General features: G+C 40.6%; 1 protein-coding gene and 1 long non-coding RNA gene across 3 annotated transcripts in view; one reads left to right on the top strand and one right to left on the bottom strand.

Annotated features, from left to right (window-relative positions):
- The window catches only part of CERS3 (ceramide synthase 3), a 145,508-nt gene extending 119,652 nt beyond the window's left edge, over positions 1 to 25,856 (top strand). For both annotated transcript variants that reach the window (XM_055364227.2, XM_055364225.2), the window contains exon 12: positions 23,384 to 25,856. In XM_055364227.2, coding sequence (XP_055220202.1) covers positions 23,384 to 23,536 — 153 coding nt within the window. In that variant the 3' untranslated portion in view covers positions 23,537 to 25,856. The remainder of the gene's footprint in view (positions 1 to 23,383) is intronic.
- The window catches only part of LOC134757291 (uncharacterized), a 64,976-nt gene that overhangs the window by 11,733 nt on the left and 26,128 nt on the right, over positions 1 to 27,115 (bottom strand). Inside the window, exons 2-4 of the long non-coding RNA XR_010131094.1 lie at positions 26,326 to 26,482; positions 17,566 to 17,657; positions 84 to 175 (exon numbers count right to left, since the gene is read on the bottom strand). This is a non-coding gene — a long non-coding RNA (uncharacterized lncRNA). The remainder of the gene's footprint in view (positions 1 to 83; positions 176 to 17,565; positions 17,658 to 26,325; positions 26,483 to 27,115) is intronic.

Here is a 27,115-nt window from a genome sequence, read left to right as displayed (position 1 = left end):
TTTTTGATGTGTATATAGCTGATGAGCTTTTTTTTCTTTTTCAACTTTTTTTAAAAAAAAGAAAATAGGTTTAATTGACTCACAGTTCTGCAGGCTGTACAGGTAACATGACTGGGGAGGCCTCAGGAAACGATCACAGCAGAAGGCAAAGGGAAAGCAGGCACTTCTTACATGGCTGGAGTAGGATGAAGAGAGCAAAATGGGAGGTGCTACACACTTTTAAACAACAAGATCTCGTAAGAACTCACTCACTGTCACAAGAATAGCAAGGGGTAAATCCACCCCCTTGATCCAGTCACCTCCCACCAGGCCCCTCCTCCAACATTCAGAATTACAGGTCAACATGAGATTTGGGTGGGGATACAAATCCCAAACGATATCATTCTGCCCCTGGCCTCTCCCAAATCTCATGTCCTTCTCACATTGCAAAATACAATTATCCCATCTCAAAAGTCCCTCAAAGTCTTAACTCATTTTAGCATTAACTCAAAAGTCCAAAGTCCAAAGTCTTATCAGAAACAAGCTAGTCTCTTCTGCCTATGAGCCTGTAAAATAAAACAGCAATTAATTAGTTCCAAGATACAATGGGGGTATAGGTATTGGGTGAATACTCCCTTTCCAAAAGGGAGAAATCAGCCAAAACAAAGTGGGCTACAGGCCCCATGGAAGTCTGAAGCCCAGCAGGGGAGTCATTAAATCTTATAACCACAAAATAATCTGCTTTGACTCCATGTCTCACATTCAGGCGACACTGATACTAGGGGTGGGCTCCTAAGGCCCTGGGCAGCTCTGGCCCTGTGGCTCTGCAGTGTACATCACCAGCGGCTGCTCTCAAGGGCTGGTGTTGTGTGCCTGTGGCTTTTCCAGGTGCATAGTGCAAACTGTCAATAAATCTACCATTTTGGGGTCTGGGGGACTGTGGCCCTCTTCTCGCAGCTCCACTCAGCAGTGCCCCAGTAGGAACTCTGTGTGGGGGCTCCAGCCCTACATTTCCCCTCTGCACTGCCTTAGTGGAGGTTCTTCATGAGTGCTCCACCCCTGCAGCAGATTTCTGCCTGGATGTCTAGGCATTTCCATACATCCTCTGAAATCTAGGCGGAGGCTCCCAAGCCTCACTCTTGCCCTCTGTGCACCCACAGGCTTAACACTATATGGAAGCTGCCAAGGTTTTTGGCTTGCACCCTCTGGAACAGTGGCCTGAGACATATCTGGGGCCCTTTTAGCCATGGCTGGAGCTAAAGCAGCTGGGAAAATGCCTTGGAGGCATTTTTCCCCATTGTCTTGGCTATGAACATTCAGCTCCTCTTTATGCAAATTTCTGCAGCCAGCTTGAATTCCTCCCCAGAAAGTGGGTTTTTCTTTTCTACCACATGGTCAGGCTGCAAATTTTCTTGCAAACTTTTGTGCTCTGCTCCCCTTCTAAATATAAATTCCAGTTTCAGAACATCTCTTGGTTCATGCAGATGAGCATATGCTGTCATAAGCAGCCAGGTCACTTCTTGAACACATTGCTGCTTAAAAATTTCTTCTACCAGATACCCTAAATCATCTCACTCAAGTTCAAAACTCCACAGATCCCTAGAGCAGGGGCATAATGCCAGTCAGTCTCTTTGCTAAAGCAAGGAAAGAGTGACCTTTACTCCAGTTCCCAGAAAGTTCTTCATCTCCATCTGAGACCTCCTCAGCTTGGACTTCACTGTCCCTATCACTATGAGCATTTTGGTCACAACCATTCAACAAGTCTCTAGGAAATTCCAAACTTTCCCTCACTTTCCTGTCATCTTCTGAGCCCTTTAAACTGTTCCAACCTCTTCCCATTACCCAGTTTCAAAGCTGCTTTCACATTTTCAGGTATCTTTATAGCAAGGCCCCACTGCTGGTACCAAGTTTCTGTATTAGTCAGTTCTGGCACTGCTGTAAAGAAATATCTGGCCAGGCATGGTGGCTCACACCTGTAATCCCAGCACTTTGGGAGGCCAAGGCAGACAAATCACCTGAGGTCAGGAGTTCAAGACCAGCCTGACCAACATGGAGAAACCCCATCTCCACTAAAAATACAAAATTAGCTGAGCATGGTGGTGCATACCTGTAATCCAAGCTACCTGAGAGGCTGAGGCAGGAGGATCACTTAAACTCGGGAGGCGGAGGTTGTGGTGAGCCGAGATGGTGCCATTGCACTCCAGCCTGGGCAACAAGAGCAAAACTCCGCCTCAAAAAAAAAAAAAAAAAAAAAAAAGAAAAGAAAAGAAATATCTGAGACTGAGTAATTTATGGAGAAAAAAATTTAATTAACTCATGGTTCTGCAGGCTGTACAGGTAACATCGTGGGGGAGGCCTCAGGAAACTTTCAATCATGGTGGAAGGTGAAGAGGAAGCAGGCACATCTTACATGGCTGGAGTAGGGGGAAGAGGAGCTCTTTTTCAACTTTTGTTTCAGGTTCAGGGGGTACATGTACAGGTTTGTTCCTTGGGTAAATTGCATGTTGCTGGGGTTTGGTGTACAAATGATTTTGTCACCCAGGTAGTGAGCATAGTACCTGATAGGTAGTTTTTTGACCTTTTTGACCTTTCCCCTACCCTCCACCCTCAAGTAGGCCCTGGTGCCTGTTGTACCCCTCTTTGTGTCCATGTGTACTCAATGTTTAGCTCCCACTTGTAAGTGAGAACATGCAGTACTTGGTTTTCTGCTCTTGCATTAATTTACTTGGGATAATGGCCTCCAGCTGCATCCATGTTGTTCCAAAGGACATGATTTTGTTCTTATTTATGGCTGTATAGCATTTCACAGTGTATATGTACCACATTTCCCTTATCCAGTCCACTACTGATGGGTACCTAGGTTGATTCCATGTTTTTGCTATTGTGAATAGTGCTATGATGAACATATGAGTGCATATGTCTTTTTGGTAGAACAATTTATATTTCTTTGGGTATATACCCAGTAATAGGATTGCTGGGTTGAATGGAAGTTCTGTTTTAAGTTCTTTGAAAAATCTCCAAAATGCTTTCCACAGTGGCCAAATTCACATTCCCACCAGTAGTTTATAAGCATTCCTTTTTCTCCATAACATTGCCAAAATCTGTTATTTTCTTTTTTTTTTTAACGTCTTTTTTTAATTATACTTTAAGTTTTAGGGTACATGTGCACAATGTGCAGGTTAGTTACATATGTATACATGTGCCATGCTGGTGCGCTGCACCCACTAACTCGTCATCTAGCATTAGGTATATCTCCCGATACTATCCCTCCCCCCTCCCCCCACCCCACAACAGTCCCCAGAGTGTGATATTCCCCTTCCTGTGTCCATGTGATCTCATTGTTCAATTCCCACCTGTGAGTGAGAATATGCGGTGTTTGGTTTTTTGTTCTTGCGATAGTTTACTGAGAATGATGATTTCCAATTTCATCCATGTCCCTACAAAGGACATGAACTCATCATTTTTTATGGCTGCATAGTATTCCATGGTGTGTATGTGCCACATTTTCTTAATCCAGTCTATCATTGTTGGACATTTGGGTTGGTTCCAAGTCTTTGCTATTGTGAATAATGCCGCAATAAACATACGTGTGCATGTGTCTTTATAGCAGCATGATTTATAGTCCTTTGGGTATATACCCAGTAATGGGATGGCTGGGTCAAATGGTATTTCCAGTTCTAGATCCCTGAGGAATCACCACACTGACTTCCACAGTGGTTGAACAGTCCCACCAACAGTGTGAAAGTGTTCCTATTTCTCCACATCCTCTCCAGCACCTGTTGTTTCCTGACTTTTTAATGATCGCCATTCTAACTGGTATGAGATGGTGTCTCATTGTAGTTTTGATTTGCATTTCTCTGATGGCCAGTGATGGTGAGCATCTTTTCATGTGTCTTTTGGCTGCATAAATGTCTTCTTTTGAGAAGTGTCTGTTCATGTCCTTCGCCCACTTTTTGATGCGGTTGTTTGTTTTTTTCTTGTGAATTTTTTGGAGTTCATTGTAGATTCTGGATATTAGCCCTTTGTCAGATGAGTAGGTTGCAAAAATTTTCTCCCATTTTGTAGGTTGCCTGTTCACTCTGATGGTAGTTTCTTTTGCTGTGCAGAAGCTCTTTAGTTTAATTAGATCCCATTTGTCAATTTGGGCTTTTGTTGCCATTGCTTTTGGTGTTTTAGACATGAAGTCCTTGCCCATGCCTATGTCCTGAATGGTAATGCCTAGGTTTTCTTCTAGGGTTTTTATGGTTTTAGGTCTAACATTTAAGTCTTTAATCCATCTTGAATTAATTTTTGTATAAGGTGTAAGGAAGGGATCCAGTTTCAGCTTTCTACATATGGCTAGCCAGTTTTCCCAGCACCATTTATTAAATAGGGAATCCTTTCCCCATTTCTTGTTTTTGTCAGGTTTGTCAAAGATCAGATAGTTGTAGATATGCAGCGTTATTTCTGAGGACTCTGTTCTGTTCCATTGATCTATATCTCTGTTTTGGTACCAGTACCATGCTGTTTTGGTTACTGTAGCCTTATAGTATAGTTTGAAGTCAGGTAGCGTGATGCCTCCAGCTTTGTTCTTTTGGCTTAGGATTGACTTGGCGATGCGGGCTCTTTTTTGCTTCCGTATGAACTTTAAAGTAGTTTTTTCCAATTCTGTGAAGAAAGTCATTGGTAGCTTGATGGGGATGGCATTGAATCTGTAAATTACCTTGGGCAGTATGGCCATTTTCATGATATTGATTCTTCCTACCCATGAGCATGGAATGTTCTTCCATTTGTTTGTATCCTCTTTTATTTCCTTGAGCAGTGGTTTGTGGTTCTCCTTGAAGAGTTCCTTCACATCCCTTGTAAGTTGGATTCCTAGGTATTTTATTCTCTTTGAAGCAATTGTGAATGGGAGTTCACTCATGATTTGGCTCTCTGTTTGTCTGTTGTTGGGGTATAAGAATGCTTGTGATTTTTGCACATTGATTTTGTATCCTGAGACTTTGCTGAAGTTGCTTATCAGCTTAAGGAGATTTTGGGCTGAGACGATGGGGTTTTCTAGATATACAATCATGTCATCTGCAAACAGGGACAATTTGACTTCCTCTTTTCCTAATTGAATACCCTTTATTTCCTTCTCCTGCCTAATTGCCCTGGCCAGAACTTCCAACACTATGTTGAATAGGAGTGGTGAGAGAGGGCATCCCTGTCTTGTGCCAGTTTTCAAAGGGAATGCTTCCATTTTTTGCCCATTCAGTATGATATTGGCTGTGGGTTTGTCATAGATAGCTCTTATTATTTTGAAATACGTCCCATCAATACCTAATTTATTGAGAGTTTTTAGCATGAAGGGTTGTTGAATTTTGTCAAAGTCTTTTTCTGCATCTATTGAGATAATCATGTGGTTTTTGTCTCTGGTTCTGTTTACATGCTGGATTACATTTATTGATTTGTGTATATTGAACCAGCCTTGCATCCCAGAAATGAAGCCCACTTGATCATGGTGGATAAGCTTTTTGATGTGCTGCTGGATTCGTTTTGCCAGTATTTTATTGAGGATTTTTGCATCAATGTTCATCAAGGATATTGGTCTAAAATTCTCTTTTTTTGTTGTGTCTCTGCCAGGCTTTGGTATCAGAATGATGCTGGCCTCATAAAATGAGTTAGGGAGGATTCCCTCTTTTTCTATTGATTGGAATAGTTTCAGAACGAATGGTACCAGTTCCTCCTTGTACCTCTGGTAGAATTTGGCTGTGAATCCATCTGGTCCTGTACTCTTTTTGGTTGGTAAGCTATTGATTATTGCCACAATTTCAGCTCCTGTTATTGGTCTATTCAGAGATTGAACTTCTTCCTGGTTTAGTCTTGGGAGACTGTTATGTGACCAGGAATTTATCCATTTCTTCTAGATTTTCTAGTTTATTTGCATAGAGGTGCTTGTAGTATTCTCTGATGGTAGTTTGTATTTCTGTGGGATCGGTGGTGATATCCCCTTTATCATTTTTTATTGCATCTATTTGATTCTTCTCTCTTTTTTTCTTTATTAGTCTTGCTAGCGGTCTATCAATTTTGTTGATCCTTTCAAAAAACCAGCTCCTGGATTCATTAATTTTTTGAAGGGTTTTTGTGTCTCTATTTCCTTCAGTTCTGCTCTGATTTTAGTTATTTCTTGCCTTCTGCTAGCTTTTGAATGTGTTTGCTCTTGCTTTTCTAGTTCTTTTAATTGTGATGTTAGGGTGTCAATTTTGGATCTTTCCTGCTTTCTCTTGTGGGCATTTAGTGCTATAAATTTCCCTCTACACACTGCTTTGAATGCGTCCCAGAGATTCTGGTATGTTGTGTCTTTGTTCTCGTTGGTTTCAAAGAACATCTTTATTTCTGCCTTCATTTCGTTATGTACCCAGTAGTCACTCAGGAGCAGGTTGTTCAGTTTCCATGTAGTTGAGCAGTTTTGAGTGAGATTCTTAATCCTGAGTTCTAGTTTGATTGCACTGTGGTCTGAGAGATAGTTTGTTATAATTTCTGTTCTTTTACATTTGCTGAGGAGAGCTTTACTTCCCAGTATGTGGTCAATTTTGGAATAGGTGTGGTGTGGTGCTGAAGAAAATGTATATTCTGTTGATTTGAGGTGGAGAGTTCTGTAGATGTCTATTAGGTCCGCTTGGTGCAGAGCTGAGTTCAATTCCTGGGTATCCTTGTTGACTTTCTGTCTCGTTGATCTGTCTAATGTTGACAGTGGGGTGTTAAAGTCTCCCATTATTATTGTGTGGGAGTCTAAGTCTCTTTGTAGGTCTCTAAGGAGTTGCTTTATGAATCTGGGTGCTCCTGTATTGGGTGCATATATATTTAGGATAGTTAGCTCTTCTTGTTGAATTGATCCCTTTACCATTATATAATGGCCTTCTTTGTCTCTTTTGATCTTTGTTGGTTTAAAGTCTGTTTTATCAGAGACTAGGATTGCAATCCCTGCCTTTTTTTGTTTTCCATTTGCTTGGTGGATCTTCCTCCATCCTTTTATTTTGAGCCTATGTGTGTCTCTGCACGTGAGATGGGTTTCCTGAATACAGCACACTGATGGGTCTTGACTCTTTATCCAATTTGCCAGTCTGTGTCTTTTAATTGGAGCATTTAGTCCATTTATATTTAAAGTTAATATTGTTATGTGTGAATTTGATCCTGTCATTATGATGTTAGCTGGTTATTTTGCCCATTAGTTGATGCAGTTTCTTCCTAGTCTCGATGGTCTTTACATTTTGGCATGATTTTGCAGCGGCTGGTACCAGTTGTTCCTTTCCATGTTTAGTGCTTCCTTCAGGAGCTCTTGTAAGGCAGGCCTGGTGGTGACAAAATCTCTCAGCATTTGCTTGTCTGTAAAGTAGTTTATTTCTCCTTCACTTATGAAGCTTAGTTTGGCTGCATATGAAATTCTGGGTTGAAAATTCTTTTCTTTAAGAATGTTGAATATTGGCCCCCACTCTCTTCTGGCTTGTAGGGTTTCTGCCGAGAGATCTGCTGTTAGTCTGATGGGCTTCCCTTTGAGGGTAACCCGACCTTTCTCTCTGGCTGCCCTTTACATTTTTTCCTTGATTTCAACTTTGGTGAATCTGACAATTATGTGTCTTGGAGTTGCTCTTCTCGAGGAGTATCTTTGTGGCTTTCTCTGTATTTCCTGAATCTGAACGTTGGCCTGCCTTGCTAGATTGGGGAAGTTCTCCTGGATAATATCCTGCAGAGTGTTTTCCAACTTGGTTCCATTCTCCCCATCACTTTCAGGTACACCAATCAGACGTAGATTTGGTCTTTTCACATAGTCCCATATTTCTTGGAGGCTTTGCTCATTTCTTTTTATTCTTTTTTCTCTAAACTTCCCTTCTCGCTTCATTTCATTCATTTCATCTTCCATCGCTGATACCCTTTCTTCCAGTTGATCGCATCAGCTCCTGAGGCTTCTGCATTCTTCACGTAGTTCTCGAGCCTTGGTTTTCAGCTCCATCAGCTCCTTTAAGCACTTCTCTGTATTGGTTATTCTAGTTACACATTCTTCTAAATTTTTTTCAATGTTTTCAACTTCTTTGCCTTTGGTTTGAATGTCCTCCTGTAGCTCAGAGTAATTTGATGGTCTGAAGCCTTCTTCTCTCAGCTCGTCAAAGTCATTCTCCATCCAGCTTTGTTCCGTTGCTGGTGAGAACTGCGTTCCTTTGGAGGAGGAGAGGTGCTCTGCTCTTTAGAGTTTCCAGTTTTTCTGTTCTGTTTTTTCCCCATCTTTGTGGTTTTATCTACTTTTGGTCTTTGATGATGGTGATGTACAGATGGGTTTTTGGTGTGGATGTCCTTTCTGTTTGTTAGTTTTCCTTCTAACAGAGAGGACCCTCAGCTGCAGGTCTGTTGGAATACCCTGCCGTGTGAGGTGTCAGTGTGCCCCTGCTGGGGGGTGCTTCCCAGTTAGGCTGCCCGGGGGTCAGGGGTCAGGGACCCACTTGAGGAGGCAGTCTGCCCGGTCTCAGATCTCCAGCTGTGTGCTGGGAGAACCACTGCTCTCTTCAAAGCTGTCAGAGAGGGACATTTAAGTCTGCAGAGGTTACTGTTGTCTTTTTGTTTGTCTATGCCCTGCCCCCAGAGGTGGAGCCTACAGAGGCAGGCAGGCCTCCTTGAGCTGTGGTGGGCTCCACCCAGTTCGAGCTTCCGGGCTGCTTTGTTTACCTAATCAAGCCTGGGCAATGGCGGGCGCCCCTCCCCCAGCCTCGCTGCCGCCTTGAAGTTTGATCTCAGACTGCTGTGCTAGCAATCAGGGAGACTCCGTGGGCGTAGGACCCTCTGAGCCAGGTGCGGGATATAATCTCGTGGTGCACCGTTTTTTAAGCCCGTCGGAAAAGCACAGTGTTCTGGTGGGAGTGACCCGATTTTCCAAGTGCCGTCCGTCACCCCTTTCTTTGACTAGGAAAGGGAACTCCCTGACCCCTTGCTCTTCCCAAGTGAGGCAATGCCTCGCCCTGCTTTGGCTCGCACCCGGTGCACGCACCCACTGACCTGCGCACACTGTCTGGCACTCCCTAGTGAGATGAACCCGGTACCTCAGATGGAAATGCAGAAATCACCCGTCTTCTGCGTCGCTCACGCTGGGAGCCGTAGACTGGAGCTGTTCCTATTCGGACATCTTGGCTCCTCCACTATTTTCTTTTTATTAGTAGCCATTCTGACTGGTGTGAAATGGTATCTCTTGGCAGTTTTGATTTGCATTTCTGTCATTATTAGTGATTTTGAATATTTTTTCATATGCTTGTTGGCTGCATGTATGTTTTCTTTTGAGAAATATCTGTTCTTGTCTTTTGCCCGTTTTTTAATGTGGTTGGTTTTTTTTTGCTTGTTGATTTGTAGAATCCTTATAGATTTTGGATATTAGACCCTTTTCAGATTCATCTTGGCTCTGTGTCCTCACTTGAATCTCATCTCAAATTGTAATGCCCCTAATCCCCACATGTTGAGGGAGGGACCAGTTGGGAAGTGATTGGACCATGGGAGCAGTTTGCCCTATGCTGTTCTCGTGATAGTGAATTCTCATGAGATCTGATGGTTTTATAAGGGGCTCTTCCTCCTTTATTGCTCACTCTTCTCTCTCCTGCTGCCATGTGAAGAAGGTCCTTGCTTCTCCTTATGCCACGATTGTAAGTTTCCTGAGGCCTCCCCAGCCATGTGGAACTATGAGTCAATTAAACTTTCTTTCCTTTACAAATTACCCAGTCTTGGGTAGTATTGTTATAGCAGTGTGAAAACGGACTAATACACAGTTTGCAAATATTTTCTCCCATTCTGTAGATTGCCAGCTATCCCAGCACTATTTACTGAATAGGGAGTCTGTTCCCCATCGCTTGTTTTTGTCAACTTTGTTAAAGATCAGATGGTTGTGAGTGTGCCCCTTTATTTCTGGTTCTTTAATCTCTTCCATTGGTCTCTGTGTCTGTTTTTGTACCAGTACCATTCTGTTTGGGTTCTGTAGCCTTATAGTGTAGTTTGAACTCAGGAAGTGTGACGCCTCTGGCTTTGTTCATTTTGCTTAGGATTACTTTGGCTATTTGGGGGCTCTTTTTTGCTTCTGTATGAATTTTATAATACTTTTTTCTAATTCTGTGAAAAATTACATTGGTAGTTTGATAAGAATGGTATTGAATCTGTAAGTTGCTTTGGGTAGTATGGCCATTTTAACAATATTGACTTTTCCTATCCATGAATATGGAACATTTTTCCATTTGTTTTTGTCATCTCTGATTTTTTTCCAGTGGTGTTTTTGTTTGTTTGTTTTACTTCAAGTTGCAGGATACAAATGCAGAACATGTAGATTTGCTACATAGGTATATGTGTGTCATGGTGGTTTGCTGCACCTATCAACCCATTATCTCAGTTTTAAGCCCCACATACATTAGGTATTTGTCCTAATGCTCCCTCCCCTCACTCCCTGCCCCCCGACAGGCCCTGGTGTGTGTTTTTCATCTCTCTATGTCCATGTGTTCTCATTGTTCAACTCTCACTTATGAGTGAGAACATACAGTGTTTGGTTTTCTGTTCCTGTGTTAGTTTGCTGAGGATGATGGCTTCCAGCTTCATCCATTCCCTACAAAGGACATGGTCTCATTCCTTTTTATAACTGCATAGTATTCCATGGTGTATGTGTACTACATTTTCTTTATCTAATCTATCATTGATGGGCATTTGGGTGTTCCAAGTCTTTGCTATTGTGAAAAGTGCTACAATAAACATACATGTGCATGTGTCTTTATAGTAGAATGACTTATATCTCTTTGGGTATATACCCAGTAATGAGATTGGTGGGTCAAATGATATTTCTGGTTCTAGTTCCTTGAGGAATTGCCACACTGTTTCCCACAATGGTTGAACTTGCATTCCCAATGCAAGTTTAATTTGCATTCCCAATAACAGTATAAAAGCATTCCTGTTTCTCCACAGCCTCACCAGGATTTATTGCTTCTTGACTTTTTAATAATCACCATTCTGACTGGTGTGAGATGGTATCTCATTGTGATTTTGATTTGCAGTTCTCTAATGATCAGTGATGTTGAACTTTTTCTCATATGTTTGTTGGATGCATAAATGTCTTCTTTTGAGAAGTGTCTGTTCATATCCTTTACCCACTTTTTGTTTTTTTCTTGTAAATTTGTTTAATTTCATTGTAGGTTCTGGATATTAGCCCTTTGCCAGATGGGTAGACTGCAAAAATTTTCTCCCATTCTGTAGGTTGCCTGTTAACTCTCGTTATAGTTTCTTTGGCTGTGCAGAAGCTCTTTAGTTTAATTAGATCCCATTTGTCAATTTTGGCTTTTGTTGCAATTGCTTTTGGTGTCTTAGTCATGAAGTCTTTGCCCATGCCTATGTCCTGAATGGTATTGACCAGGTTTTCTTCCAGGGTTTTTTTTTTTAATCGTTTTGGGTTTTACATTTAAGGCTTCAATCCATCTTGAGTTAATTTTTGTATAAGGTGTAAAGAAGGGGTCCAGTTTCAGTAGTTTGCATATGGCTGGCCAGTTTTCCCAGCATCATTTATTAAATAGGGAATCCTTTCCCCACTGCTTGTTTTTGTCTGGTTTGTCAAAGATCAGACAGTTGTAGATGTGTGGTATTATTTCTGAGGTCTCTGTTCTGTTCTGTTGGTCTATATGCCCATTTTGGTACCAGTACCATGCTGTTTTGGTTTTTGTAGCCTTGTAGTATAACTTGAACTCAGGTAGCATGATGCCTCCAGCTTTGTTCTTTTTGCTTAGGATTGTCTTGGCTATATAGGCTCTTTTTTGGTTCCACATGAAATTTAAAGTAGATTTTTCTAATTCTGTGAAGAATGTCAATGGTAGTTTAATGGGAATAGCATTGAATCTGTAAATTACTTTGGGCAGTATGGCCATTTTCATGGTATTGATTCTTCCTGTCATGAACATGGAATGTTTTTCCATTTGTTTGTGTTCTCTCTTATTTCCTTGAGGAGTGGTTTGTAGTCCTCCTTGAAGAGGGCCTTCACATCCCTTGTTAGCTATATTCCTAGATATTTTATTCTCTTTGTAGCAATTGTGAATGACAGTTCATTCATGATTTGGCTCTCTGATTCTCTGGTGTTTCTGTCAGGTTTTGGTATCAGAATGATGCTGGCATCATAGAATGAGTTTGGGAGAAGTCCCTCCTCCTTGATTTTTTGGAATAGTTTCAGTAGGATTGGTACCAGCTCTTCTTCATACATCTGGTAGAATTTGGCTGTGAATCCATCTGTTCCAGGGATTTTTCTGGTTGGCAGGTGTTTTATTACTATTACTGTTTCAATTTCAGAATTTGCTATTGGTCTATTTATGATTTCAATTTCTTCCTGATTCAATTTTGGGAGGTTATATGTTTCCAGGAATGTGTCCATTTCTTCTACGTTTTCTAGTTCATGTGCATAGAGGTGTTTATAATAGTCTCTAAGGGTTTTTTTTTCTTCTTGTATTTCTGTGGGGTTGGTGGTTAGGTTAAATTTACTAGATGCTGCCAACCTATTTTTCTAACCAAATGTATGAGTGTTTCTTTTTCCCCACATGCTCACCAACTTTTGTTACAATATTATCAGACTATTCAATATTTACTAGGTTAATGCGCATGAGATTTTATCTTATTATTTGAATTTGCATTTTACTGGTTACTAAGATTGAGCGTATAGTATAGTATAGTATAGTATAGTATAGTATAGTATAGTATAGTATAGTCGTCAGTTGTGTTGAATTTTGTAAGTTGCCTGTTCATGTCCTTTGCCTGCTTTTCTATGACATTCGGTTTCTTCCTTCTTAATGGTGCATATGAGTTATTTGAGCTCTTTGTATATCTTGAATATTAAGATTTGAAACAAACTTCATTTTGATTTTAATACATATTTTGTGGGCTTAATCCTCTGTCTTGCTATGATTATTTCTTGAATGTTGCTTTGCTTAAAATCCCAGAGAATTTTTATTTTCAAAATGTTTTTGCAAATCTTTGCCTGGTTAGAGTAGTGGGACTTTCAAGCTGTGAATGTAAAGCTGTTTTTAAAGGATGTAAAATATGGCAGTTTGGAGAATATGTTAAACAACAGTTTTAATCCCCAATGCAAATTATGTTGATATAATCAAATCATTTTCTGCATCCATCACAATTTGTTGATCACCACACAGTCTGGCACATTTTTAATTTATTTTGGGTTATATGGAGAGTATGAAAAAAATCCATGCATTTTTATCAAAAGTCACATGATATAATCTGGGCTCTGCTGCCACTAAGCTGTATCACTCTACTGGGTGGGACTGAGCCCTGTAGCTTTCATCTCATCTGGAAAATGAATGTCAGACCAGATACTCTCTGGAGTCTGTCTAACATGAAAACTTAATTTTTCTCTTAAAAGCTAATTTTAGAAGCCACAGGTTTTTACAAAATGAAATCATTTCTTAAGGAATTAGATCCATTGATAGTAGCAAGAAATAATTAGTGAAAAATAGAACATATTCTATTTTACACTGGTTAGTTGGGAGAGTATAAAAAGCAACTTTTGTGTCTGGCTCTGAAATTCAAGAAGAGGTATTCTGTATACGTGGAACAGTCACAAAAATTGGCTCTATTTTTCTTCTATAAATCAGGGAACCATGACTAAACTGATCTTAAGGTCATGTTTTAAGCAACTTGGATTCAAACTTCACAGGACTTAAAAGACTTTAGGGCACCCCTTATAAATTTGAAAAAGAACAAAGCTGGAGTACTCAAACTTCCTGATTTCCAAACTTACTACAAATCTTCAGTAATCAAGACAGTGTGGTACCGGCATAAAGACAAACATAAAGACCATGGTATAGAATAGAGAAATAAACCCTCACATATGTATGGTCAAATAATTTTTGATAAGGGTGCCAAGACCATTCAATGCGGAGTCTTTTCGACAAATGGTGCTGGGAAAACTGAATATCCACATGCAAAAGAATGAAGTTGGACCCTTACCTAACACCATACACAAAAATTAACTTGAATTCAAGCAAAGACCTAAAACTATAGAAGAAAACATAGGGCAAATAATTTATTAGATATGACACTAAAGGCACAGACAATAAAAGAAAACATGGCAAATTTGACTTCATGAAAATTTAAAACTTTGGGGCATCAAAAGACACCATCAACAGAGTTAAAGGTAACCCACAAAATGAGAGAAAATATTTGCAAATCATATATCTGATAAGGTATTCATAAACTGAATGTATTGAGAACTTCTGAAACTCAGCAGCAACAAAACTCCAAATGACCTGTGTTCAAAATTGGGCAAAGGACTTGAATAGACCTTTCTCTGAAGAAGATATATGAATGGCCAATAAGCACATGAAAAGATACTCATCATAACTAATCATTAGGGAAACACAAATCAAAACTATAATGAGATACCACTCACAGCTATTAGGAGGGTTACTATTAAAAAAACAGAACATAACAAGTGTTGATGGAACTGTTGAATGGTACAGTCACTGTGGAAAACAGTATGGTGGTTCTACAAAAAGTTAAACATAGGCTTAACCACATGATCCAGCAGTTCCACTTCTGGATATATATCTAAAAGAATTGAAAGCAGGGACACAGATATTGTCCTGTTTTCAATATCTGTGTTGATATTCGTAGCAGCATTATTCACAATCACTAAAATATAGAAGCAATCCAGTGACCATTGAGAGACAATTGGATAAACAATATGTGATATATGCACACCATGGAATATTATTCAGCCTTTAAAAGGAAGGAAATTTGGCCAGGCACGGTGGCTCACGTCTGTAATCCCAACACTTTGGGATCCCGAGGCGGGTGGATCACCTGAGGTCAGGAGTTCGAGACCAGCCTGGCCAACGTGGTGAAACCCCGTCTCTACTAAAAATACAAAAATTAGCCGGGCTTGGTGGTGGGCGCCTGTAACACCAGCTACTCGGGAGGCTGAGGCAGGAGAATCACTTGAACCAGGGAGGCAAGGTTGCAGTGAGCCAAGATCGTGCCACTGCACTCCAGCCTGGGCAACGAGAATGAAACTCCATCTCAAAAGAAAAAAAACAAAAAACAAAAACAAAAAATAAAACGAAGGAAATTTGAACTCATGCTACAACATGAATGAAACTTGAGGACATTATGCAAAGTGAAATAAGCCAATTACAAGAAGACATATACTGTGTGATTCCACTTATATGAGGTACTTAGAATTGACAAAGTCATAGAGACAGAAAGTGGAATGGTGGTTGCCAGAGGCTGGGGAAAGGGGAGAAGTGGGGGAGTTATTGTTAATGGGTACAGAGTTTCTGTTTCACAAGCTGAAAAGAGTTCTGGGAATGGATGGAGGTGATGATTACAAGAATTATGAATGTATTTAATCCCACTGAACACACTTAAAGATGGTTAACATAGTAAATCTTATGTGCATTTTGCCACAGAAATTTAAAAAGGACTTTAGACAATGCTTTGGCACTTCTAGACTGTGGGAAGTCAGGGCTGTTGTCTTGGTAATGGTATTCTGTGTCTAAAAAATTTGATACCAGACAAAGTTGATTACCATGTGATATGACAGGTTCAATCGGTTTTCCTGAGCCCCTCAAAAGAAAAGGAGGAGCAGAAGTTGGAAGTGCATCTATTGCTTTAGGGACACTCCAGTGCTCTGAATGAGTGAGTCTTGGAATGTGAGGCAGTTCGTCTCTATGCCTCTGCTCCTAGAACGCACCCTTCAAAGGAAAACTTTGACTTTGATCCAACTTTAATCAGGGGAAGGTCATTTTGGTCCTAATTTCAGGGTTTTCAGTTTCTCCTAGTGTGTTGTATGTTCTCAAACTAAATGAGGTCTCCCTTTGTAGTGACTGTGATCTCAACCACAGCCACCGAAGGCAGGCCTCCTGTGCCTGCTGGAGTGCCAAGCTGATAATATTTGTCAGTACTGGTCCCATTGAGTGATGCGAGGGTTCCATAGCCCCTGTTAGGACAAGTAACAGGGTCGCTATTAAGCTAGGAACTTGTCTGTCATTCTTTTCACTGTCGTTTCGTGTAACGAAAGGGAGTTGTTGGGGGCAGAGACTTCTAAAAGACCTTGCAAAAATCATGACCATCCACTTCCAACGTGGAATGAATAATATTGCTAATAACTTATTCTAGACCACCCAGGTTGTTTTCGGAGAAAGTTCAGTGGAATACTAGATACCTTTGCTAAGTTATCAGAATAGTAATATGCTCTGTAATGGTGGCTACTGTAGTAAAACCTTCCCAAGGGGGAGTCACTCTGGCAGATGACAGGCGTGTGCGCCACAGTATGCTCCGGCCAGGGCAAGAACTGCGCACAAAATCATTACAGTCCTGTGGCTGCTGACACCCAGGTCCACCCCTCCACTCTTCAAAGAGGGTTTTGGATCCTTCTTGAAGCATGTGTTTTCTTGACCCTTTAATGACTTGTAGAGGGGTCAGGGCCAACAATTTGCCTAAGAAAAGTTCCAATAGCCCAGTAACAAAACCTACAGGGTGTTGGTGTGTGGAGGGCAAATGGGAAGGGCAACACAATAAGAGGCCAGTAGATTTAAAGAAACGGACTCACACTGATTTTGCGAGCAAAGTCTTGGCACTCAGTCAAAGCAGACAGGTAGAGTTTCAGAAAATACCAAGGCTTGACCTCTAGTGAGTACGTAGATCCCTTGTTCCCCCTAGAGCATACTTGATTTTGTTTCTAATTTCTATGAAGTGTTTTAATTACTGGGAAAAATCTGCAGTTGCGATATGGTTTTTCTCAGAATATGGGTGGTGGGCTGCATGTTTTTTTAAGCTCTTTTGATTTCAGCTGATTAGAAAAACCTCATTTTTCTAGCATACCTTAGCCAGTGTTTTTCAAACTGTGAGTTGCAGATCATGAATAGGTTGCCAAATCCATCTCATAGATATAGACCATCATTTTAAAAATGAAATAGAATATAGAACAGGTCAGCGTTTGTCTCACCTAGGAAACACTCATTTATTAGGATTAATTTTTATTATTTCAAATTTATACCTAAAGGTCAGAACTGATGGCACCTGAGGCAAGGTCAGAATAGGGATGGAAGATGTAGCGAGACAGGGGGCACTTGGCTCAGAAGGAGGGGAGAAGGCACTTTCTTATACAAAGAGCCAACCTCAAATAGACGTGGGTTGCCAGTCTCCTGGGTGTCCTGCCTCATCAAGTATTTGTGCAGCCTACTCCAGCAAGGGTCTGTAGAGCATTGCTGTTCAAGGTGTGTAAGCTTACAGTCTGGCTTTTCATCCTGTGTACCTTTCATAGCTGTGTGGTGTTGTGAAAGTTACTTAACCCCCCTGAGCCTCCGTTTCCTCTCTTTTAAAATAAAGAGAACAGCTGCTATGTCTTGTGGCTGTGAGGAGGAAATGTTGTTGATGTAACTGTTTAGTCCCGAGCCTGCCACATGGTAAGCCTTTTAAGTGTCATTGCTATTACTGTTATATGAAAGACGGACTGTACAAGGTAAAATTGAATATAAAGTGAGATTTATTGATTTCCAATTTATATCATTCAAGCTTGCATGACATGCACCCATCCTATTCATCCATCTAATAAACTCTTACCGCTGGGAAATCCAGAGGGATCCCTTCTGAGCTTGATTCATCATCTAAGGTAGTAGTTGTCAATCCTATCGGAGCCACACTCCTTCACTGGCCTGAAATTAAATTCCTAGGTTATATAATTTACTTATAAGTATAATTTCAAAAAACAACATAATTCCACAACTGTTTTTAAAAGAAATAAGATGAAAGATATTTCTGATAAAATATGCATTTCATGTGTGAAATGTGTGCATAACTGTGCTAGAAAATGTCATGAAGTTGGCCAGTGCTGTGCTTGCATGTAGAGCCACCAAGAATGGAGACTACAAGTGCAGACTGATACAGCTGTATTAAACGGGTAACTCAAATGTCATCAGTAGCATTGCTGTCAGTGACATGGTTTCCTGGAATTATGAGTTTCCAAACAAAGAAAAGTACATATTTCCCTCGGTATCCATGGGGGATTGGTTCCAGGACTACCCACACATACCAAAATCTGAGGATGCTCAAGTGCCTCATATAAAATTGGCCGAGTGTGGTGGCTTACACCTGTAATCCCAGCACTTTGGGAGGCCAAGGTGGGTGGATCACTTGAGGTCAGGAGTTCAAGACCAGCCTGGCCAACATAGTGAAACCCCATCTCTACTAAAAATACAAACATTAGCCAGGCACGGTGGTGGCCGCCTGTAATCCCAGCTACTCAGGGGGCTGAGGCAGGAGAATCACTTGAACCTTGGAGGCAGAGGTTGCAGGGAGCCAAGATTGCACCATTGCACTCCAGCCTGGGCAACAAGAACAAAACTCCGTCTCAAAATAAATAAATAATTTTTAAAAATAAATAAATAAATAAATAAAATGGTGTTGCATTTGCATGTAACCTACACACTGCCTCCTATATACTTTAAATTATCTCTAGATTACTTACAATACCTAATACCATGTAAATGCTGTGTAAATAGTTGTTGTACTACATTTTTTAGGGAATGACAAGAATCTATAAATGTCCAGTACTGATACAACCATTCTTTTTTTTTCCTGAATATTTTTGACAAATGTGGAACCCACAGATATGGAGGGCAAACTGTATAGTCTTACTTTGACTTATATACACAGTTGCAATCCTGGAAAATTCAGAATATATTAAAACCATGCAAAAAATTATTGTGCTTGAATGCACAAAGGAGTCAGATTCTAGGCTTGGATAGTTACAGACAGGGTATTCACCTATGTGCATGCCTGATGGGACATGTGAATGTCAGCACATTGCAGGACTGCCAGCATCCCTAGCCTTTGCTCCCTAAACGTCAGTAGTATTCTCTAACCTTTGTGACCGCCAAGATGCTATAAAGTTCCAACAGGCCCTATACAGTTGGGATCTCTTGTTAAAGGCAAACGGCTGGAGGGTGTGTGGTTGGGAGCAGATGGGGTGGCGCCCTCGAGGACTGGTTTCTTTCTTAGCTAACACAGCTCTTTAAGTCTTGCAGAGATGGGTGGGTAGATGCTGGTATGCCTTTCTGGAGAGAAATTAGGTTCTTTGTTCTGATTTGAGTTTCCCCTCTGATATGGTTTGGCTGTGTCCCCACCCAAAATTCATCTTGAATTGTAACTCCCACAATTCCCATGTATCATGGGAGGGACCCAGTGGGAGGTAATTGAATCATGGGAGTGGGTCTTTCCCGTGCTGTTCTCGCAATAGTGAATAAGTCTCACAAGATCTGATGGTGTCAAAAAGAGGAGTTCCCCTGCACAAGCTCTCTCTCTCTCTCTTTGCCCGCTGCCATCCATGTAAGATGTGACTTGCTCCTCCTTGCTTTCTGCCATGATTGTGAGGCCTCCCAGCCAGTGTGGAACTGTAAGTTCATTAAACCTTTTTTTCTTCCCAGTCTCGGGTATGTCTTTATCAGCAGCATGGAAACAGATTAATATACCCTTGTTCTCTACAGAAATCTTTTGAGAAAGGAAGAGGCACTGACTATGCAAGCATCAACCAAGCATGGCCCTTTCCTGAAAGGCTTCATCTGTAGGAGGGAGTGCTTTTGATCCTGGCTCCCAGCATATCAGAGAAAGCTTGCCTTTCTCTGATGCATCTTAACTGAGGAGATGCCAAGTTTATTCCTCAGTGTTTACAAGGAGGCTTGTTCATTTTGACACCCTTTCTGTGGTGTTGTGGAAAAGCACCGAACATACAGAGACGAGCCCCATGAAGTTGAATTTCTGTGATTCAGCTAGCATAATGTGGGCACGTTGGTTTTTCAAAAGCCATGTTCAGATTACACACAGAGGAGGTATTTGGTTACATATATGCTGAGACTCTTGGGAGGTGGTCAGTTTTAGTCTGCAGGTCACAAAAGGGAAAAAAGAAGTTGTATAGTTATGGATGTCATCTTGAAAAATGATGTGAGAAGAAACAGTCTTCATCTTCCATATCTTTTTTTCTTTTCTAAGCTGGGTTTAATAGAGACATTCGTGAACTGGCCTAGAGGGTGATCCTGGGGTCATGTCTATCACTGGACATGCACAGAGCTTGAGTTATCTTATTTGTTTTAATAATTCATATCATCCTTTATCTTCCACAATGAGGGTGGATCTATAGCACCTCCATCTCCTTTCCTCGGGGCAATGTTATTTTTCTAGATTTCTCTGCAAAATTACTTTGAGACACCATGAGAGAAGAGGAGGAAACATATAACTCATAATGAGTAACTGTCCTTGAAAGAGTTCTTGCATGAAGAAAATAGAAAACATTCTAATTACAAGTAATAAAAATATCCTGACAACCAAAATGCCCACATGAGTAGTACTTTACTTTGCAAGTGTTAGTGGGAAAACCCACAGTATTTGCTTTTTAAAAAGAAATCCTTATAAGTTTTATTTTTAAAATTATTATCAGGAAAATGGACATTTTTCTGTTGATGTAGAGTTTTGTGAATTTTAACATGTGTGTATATTTATGCAGTCATCCCCATAATCAGGATACACAGCATCATTTCATCAACCCAAATAACTCTTTCCTGTAACCCAGTTCCAGCAACCACTTACCTGTTATCCATCCCTATAGTTTTGTCTTTTTGAGAATGTCATGAAAATGATATTCACGTGTCGTACAATAGATCATATTTTGAAACTAACATTTTTTTACTCAGCATAATGTCTTTAAGATTCATCCAACTTCTTATAAATGTCAATAGTTTGTTCCTTTTTATTGTTAGGAGCATTTCATTGTGTGGGTGTTCCAATTGTTTTGCGTCCTTGTCAGCGCTTGGTATTGCCAGTCATTTTAACTTGTGCTATTCTAATGGGTTTGTAGTTGTACATCATCATGGTTTCCATTTGCATTTTCCTAATGACTAATGGTGTTGAACATCCTTTCATATGCTTATTTGTCATCCTGTGTCCTCTTTGATAAAGCGTCTCTTTGTATGCCTTTTGTCCATTTTTTAAATTAGGGTTTTTTTTTTTTTTTTTTTTTTTACCATTGAGTTTTGAGAGTTCTTTATTATGCATACAAATTGGATATGTGATTTGCAAATATTTTCTCCCAGTTTGCAGCTTATCCTTTCATTCTCTGAATAGTGTCTGTCTTAGAGCAAAAGTTTTTAATTTTGATGAATTCCAGTTTGCCAGTTTTTTCTTTCATGTTTTTAGTGCCATGTTTAAGAACTCATTGCCCAGATCAAGGTCATGGGTTTTCTTCTAAAAGTTTTAAAGTTTTATATTTCACATTTAGATCCATTAAGCTGGCTTTTGTACAATGTATGACATTTTAGTCAAAGTTTACTTATTTGCTTACAGATGTCCAGTTGCTCTGACCATTTGTTGAAAAGACTGTTCTTTCTCCACTGAATTGCTTTGAACCTTTGTAAAAATTCAATCAGCCATATTTGTGTGGATCTATTTCTAGAGCCTCCATTCTGTTCCACTGATCTGCATGTTTATTCCTTTGCGAATACCACCCTGTCTGGATTACTGTAACTTTATATAAGTCTTAAAATCTGGCAGTGTAAGTCCTCCCATTTTATTATGTTTTTCAGAATTGCTTTAGCTATTCGAGTTCCTTTGCCTCGCCATATAAATTTTAGAATTACATTGTCTGCATCTACAGAAAATTCTGCTGGGACATTGATTAGTATTGCATAGAATCTATAGGATAATTTGGGGATAATTAATACTTTCATTATGTTCAGTCTTCCAATTCATGAACATAGTATGTCTCTCCAACTATTTAGGTCTTCTTTGATTTCTTTCAAAGAATTTCAGATTTCTCTCTGAATTTTGTAGGTTTTACATACAGATCCTATACATGGTTTGTTAGATGTATACCTAGGTATTTGATTTTTGAAACTATCATAAATGGCACAGATTTTTAAATTTCAGTTTCTAATTGGCCACTGCTAGTTGTATTAATTTCTATGGTGACTGTAACAAATTTCTACAAATTTGGTGCTCAAAATAACAGAAATGTATTCTCTCACAGTTCAAGAGGTCAGAAGTCCATAATTAGTTTTGAGCCAAAATCAAGGTGTCAGTTAGCAGGGTCGTGTTCTTTTCAGAGGCACTAGAGGAGCATCTGTTCTTTGCTGCTTCTAGCTTCTGGTGGCTGCCAGCATTTCTTGGCTTGTAACTGCATCATTCCAGTCTCTTCTCTGTCTTCACATTGCCTGTCTTCTGTGTGTTGGCCCTTCCTCTGCCTCTGTTTTTATAAGGACCACTTGTGATGCCATAGAGGGCCCACTTACATAATCTAGGATACTATTCTCATCTCAAGGATCTTAATCACATCTGCAAAAACTTTACACAGGGTAATTCTGGCCTCATAAAATAAAATGAGACCTGTTCCCTCCTCTTCTATTTTCTGGAAGTGATTGTGGATGTTTTGTGTTATTTCTCCTTTTTGTGTTTCATAGAATTTACCAATGTAAACATTTGGACCTAGTGCTGCTATTTTTCAGGTTTTTGATTACAAATTAAATGTCGTTCATAGTTATATGACTATCCAGATTACCTGTTTCGGCTGGGGCAAGTTTTAGTAGTTTGTAGTTTTTGAGAAATTGGTCCATTTTATCTAAGTTGTCAAATGTATATGCATAGAGTTGTTCATAGCATTCTGTTGTTATTCTTATATTGTCTGCAGTATCTTTTAGTCATGTCTTCTTTTTCTTTACTGTTAATTTGTGTTTTCCCTCTTTTTTCTTTATCAGTCTTGCTAGTGAGTTATTAGATCTTTTCCAAGAATTGGCTTTTGGGTTTATTGGTTTTCCTTATTGTTTTTTCTGTTTTCAGTTTCATTCATTGTTTTGTCCTAATTATTTCCTTCCTTTTGCTTGCCTTGGGTTTATTTGGCTCTTCTTTTTTTCTAGATTCTTAAAGTTGAAGCTGAAATTGTTTGAGACTTTTTTCTTATTGAATATAAACATGTAAAGCTATGTATTTCCTTTTAAGCATATTTTAGCTGCATTGAACAAATTTTGATATGTTGTATTTTCATTTTCATTTAGTTTAAAATATTTTCTAATATTCTTTGAATCTTACTCTTTGACCCAGCGATTGTTTAGAAGGGTCTTATTTACTTTCTAAGTGTTTTGAAATTTCCCTATTTTTGATATTGGTTTCTAGCTTAATTCCATTATGGTCTAGAAATATGCTTCGTGTAATGTCAATTATTTAGGTTTGTTAAGGTTGGCTTTATGATCCATGATATAGTCAATCTTGGTGAATGTTTAGTTATTTGGATATTGGGTTTTCCTTAAGGGGAGCCATACTTGAAACTGGCTGTTGGCAGATTTACTCAAGACTCTTCCTGGAAGATTGTCACTCACAGCCAATTCTTTCCTTTGTCTAGAGCATCCAGGATGTGAGGAGTGATGACGAGGATTATGAAGAGGAAGAGGAAGAGGAAGAAGAAGAGGCTACCAAAGGCAAAGAGATGGATTGTTTAACGAACGGCCTCGGGGCTGAGAGGCACCTCATTCCCAATGGTCAGCATGGCCATTAGCTGGAAGCCCACAGGACTCCCACGGCACAGCATGCTGCAAGTACTGTTGGCAGCCTGGCTTCCAGGCCCCACACAGACCCCAGATTCTGCCCTTCCCTCTTTCTCACCACCGCTTTCCCTCCCACCTAAGATGTGTTTACCAAAATGTTGTTAACTTGTGTTAAAATGTTAAATATAAGCATGCCCATGGATTTTTACTGCAGTTAGGACTCAGACTGGTCAAAGATTTCAAAGATTTCTCCACAGAACCGTCTCAGTTCTAATTGCACTCCTTCATGCATGTCACTTTCTCAGGGGCTCACTTTGTTATAGGCCCTTTCGCCTCACCACCTTGCCTGTCCTCAAGACGCTTTCACAGGTGCTAAGTAATCTCATTTTTCCCACGTGTGTTTGGCCACAAAGAGCAGCTTCTTTCTCAAAATGAGTTAGAAGTGGCAGTGGGACAGGAGCAGAAGGACCACACCAGGAGACACTTCCATCCTGAAGCTTAGGTGCCTCATCTCCACAGGGCGGTGGCATTCCCTGCCTGCCACCCCACAGGGTTGCAGTAGGATTAAGTAAGATCACAGAAGTTTAAGTACACACTGTCAACTGTGGGGTCATCGTGAACCAACCCACTTTGCACTGTTTGGGAGACAGAAACCTGGCTAAACATGGCACTGCAATGGGCCTGAACAAAAGGCAGAATCTTTAAAAATTCCTCTTAAATGACTTTGGAGATACCTGGAAATGAAAGTGCCAAGAAAGGTGTTCCATTTTATTTGCTAACTATTTATGCATTAGCTCCCCAAGGGTCATTCTCAGATTCTCCTGGAATTCTTCTCCCTCAGGACCCATGGTTCAAGGAAGGAAGAAGTTTAGGCCCTGTCCTTCCTGTCCTTTGCTGGTCTTTCCCTTTTTTCCTTTCTAGGAGGGAAGCTTCTGTGCTGCTGCCCTGAGCCCTTCCTTCAGGCCAGCACAGTACCTGGGGACCTCCACGGGGGAATGGGATCCAGGCCAGGTTGCTTGCTGAGCCTCATCACCCACGAGGCCTGAGCCTCTGGAGAGGGCACGCATGCACACTGCCAGACCCAGGGGAGATCTTGGGAACACAGGATGCTACGTGATTTCCTCTGGCTTCCAACCCAATCAGCCTGCATCACAGTGAAACACAACACAAAAGGCCATAAAAGGTATACCCCTGAGAAATGTTTAAGGGCAGGTGCTAGAGTCAGTGCCAGCTCCCTGGGAGGAGGGATAGGGACGGACAGATCAGTAGCCAGCTTGTCCTCACCCTCAGGAAGGGAGCACCGGAGAAGACTTGCACACGTCCCTGCCTCCCCTGTGGCCTTGTCACCAGAGGGACACATCTCCTGGGCACAATGTGCAGGGCTGACCTGGGAGACTTCTCAGGTGGCTGCTGACTGAGGAGAGGCCAGGCCTTCCCAAGGAAGACCCTGAGTAAAATCTGCATCTGTCCTCACCCCTGCCACAGTCTCTCATAACGGTCAGATTTTGTATGTTCATCCTATTTATTCAGGGGCTCGTATTAGAAAGCCACAGGAGAAGTCGGCTTGTAGGGACTGGAAAATCAGCCCCAAGCAGAGCAGCTGCAGGGCCCCTGGAGCCGGAAGGACACTCTGCACAGAACAGACTGCGTTATTATTATTTTTAAATAAAAATATACATTTGAAACCTTAAGGCTAAACAAAAATAAACAAAAAATCCTTTAGAATTCTTTCCACAACAATATCTCTTTCTGAGAAATTGTTAAAAACAAGGTCAGATTTTCTCTGTATAACATTTGCTTTTATGAGGACAATATCATATGCATTATATGCATAATATGATATTATAAATCAAAACACCTGCACCCACTTTAGGGCATAGCTATTGACTTATTATTAATATTATATTATTATTATTTTGCTGGAAGAAGGTCACACTAAGATATAATTTTTTATGTTTTCAGTTAACGGTATGTTTTCTTCTTTGCTTATTTGGTTTTTGTCTCTGTACCAAATATCTTCTTGCTTAAGGTAGAAAAGTGTTTGTTTACCTCTATCTCCAGTTTTTTTTCTTATTTGAATGTTGAAGGTAAAATTGATATACCAATTTTAACTATTTCTGATACAGCTGAAAGCACTAAAGTACTTCACAAGAAGTAGATACTCATTTTTGTAATACTATTTAGGGCTTTTGTGGTTAATTTTAAAGGAAACCACTCTTTCTACAGGAAACAAGGGCTCAGGATTCTTCAGATGACCTTATAAAAATGCAGTCCACAGTGCCATCAATATTGTAACAGTAATGACTACAATAAAGCAAAAAGTCCAGTGTACATGGTGATTGAGGAGATTCAGCATACACATTGCTTGGCTTCTTAGGGATAATAACAGGTCTCCCTGTGTAGTGGAAATAAAGATTTGCCATTCCTCCGGAAGGGCCATGCCAGGAATCAGGCAAGCAGTGAGGAGAAGGAAGCCAGGTTGGGATATTCGGGCTGCTGCGTTTGCGGTGTCAGACACCAGATAAGAGGAGCCTGGCTGACATGGGGAGCCCCTTGCCTGATTGGGGTGAGCCTCTGGGCTATGTAAGGTGGAACCAGCCAGCCAGCCTGGGGGCTGGAGTCTAAGCAGAGCTCGGCATCTGTGCCCTGTGCAGGAACCACTGAAGTGCTAACAAAGGGGACTGATTCTAAAGGTGTTTTCTCAGCCTCATTTTCTGTATTTACCTTTCAAAGGTGTAGGAGGAAACAGAGTCTAGACTGTCCATCAGAGTGACCTATGGAGCTTTAAAAACAAACGCACCTTGCCTGTCTCATGCTCCACGTTTTGATTCAATATTTCTGGAGTGAGCAGCAAAAATCTTCATTTTAATGGAGTGCCACATATTTCTGAAGAGCAGTCAAGATTCTGTGTGCCCTCCTCTGGTTTTAGTCCTAGCTGCAGTTTCATATGCTAAGAGCTGGGAAAATGCAATGGTACAGAATATTTAATCCAAAATGAAAGAAGAAAAGGAAACACAGAACAAGCAAGATGAATCGCAAACTCATGTTAAGATGGTGAGTAGGTAGATTTCAGTTCACATTTACCAGTAATTATACCAAGTGTAAAAATAAAGAGTGCCAGGCTGGATTTTTAAAAATCTCAATTATACGGTGCTTACAAGAGATACACCGTAAAAAAGTGTCAAAAGTAAAAACATGGACAAATATATACCATGCAAACTCCACTCCTCCCCCAAAAAACGCTGGCATAGTTATATCAATATCAGACAAAGGAAAGGAGAACTAGTGGATAGTAAGAGGAATGTTTAATACTAATGAAAGGGGCTAGGTGCGGTGGCTCACGCCTGTAATCCCAGCACTTTGTGAGGCAGAGGCGGGTGGATCACGAGGTCAGGAGATCGAGACCATCCTGGCTAACACGGTGAAACCCCGTCTCTACTAAAAATATAAAACATTAGTCGGGCGTGGTGTTGGGCGCCTATAGTCCCAGCTACTAGGGAGGCTGAGGCAGGAGAATGGCGTGAACCCGGGAGGCAGAGCTTGCAGTAAGCTGAGATCACGCCACTGCACTCCAGCCTGGGCGACAGAGC

This window comes from Gorilla gorilla, chromosome 16, assembly GCF_029281585.2.
Source record: "Gorilla gorilla gorilla isolate KB3781 chromosome 16, NHGRI_mGorGor1-v2.1_pri, whole genome shotgun sequence".
Taxonomy (NCBI): Eukaryota; Metazoa; Chordata; class Mammalia; order Primates; family Hominidae; genus Gorilla; species Gorilla gorilla.
This window is presented reverse-complemented; position numbering and strand designations above follow the sequence as displayed.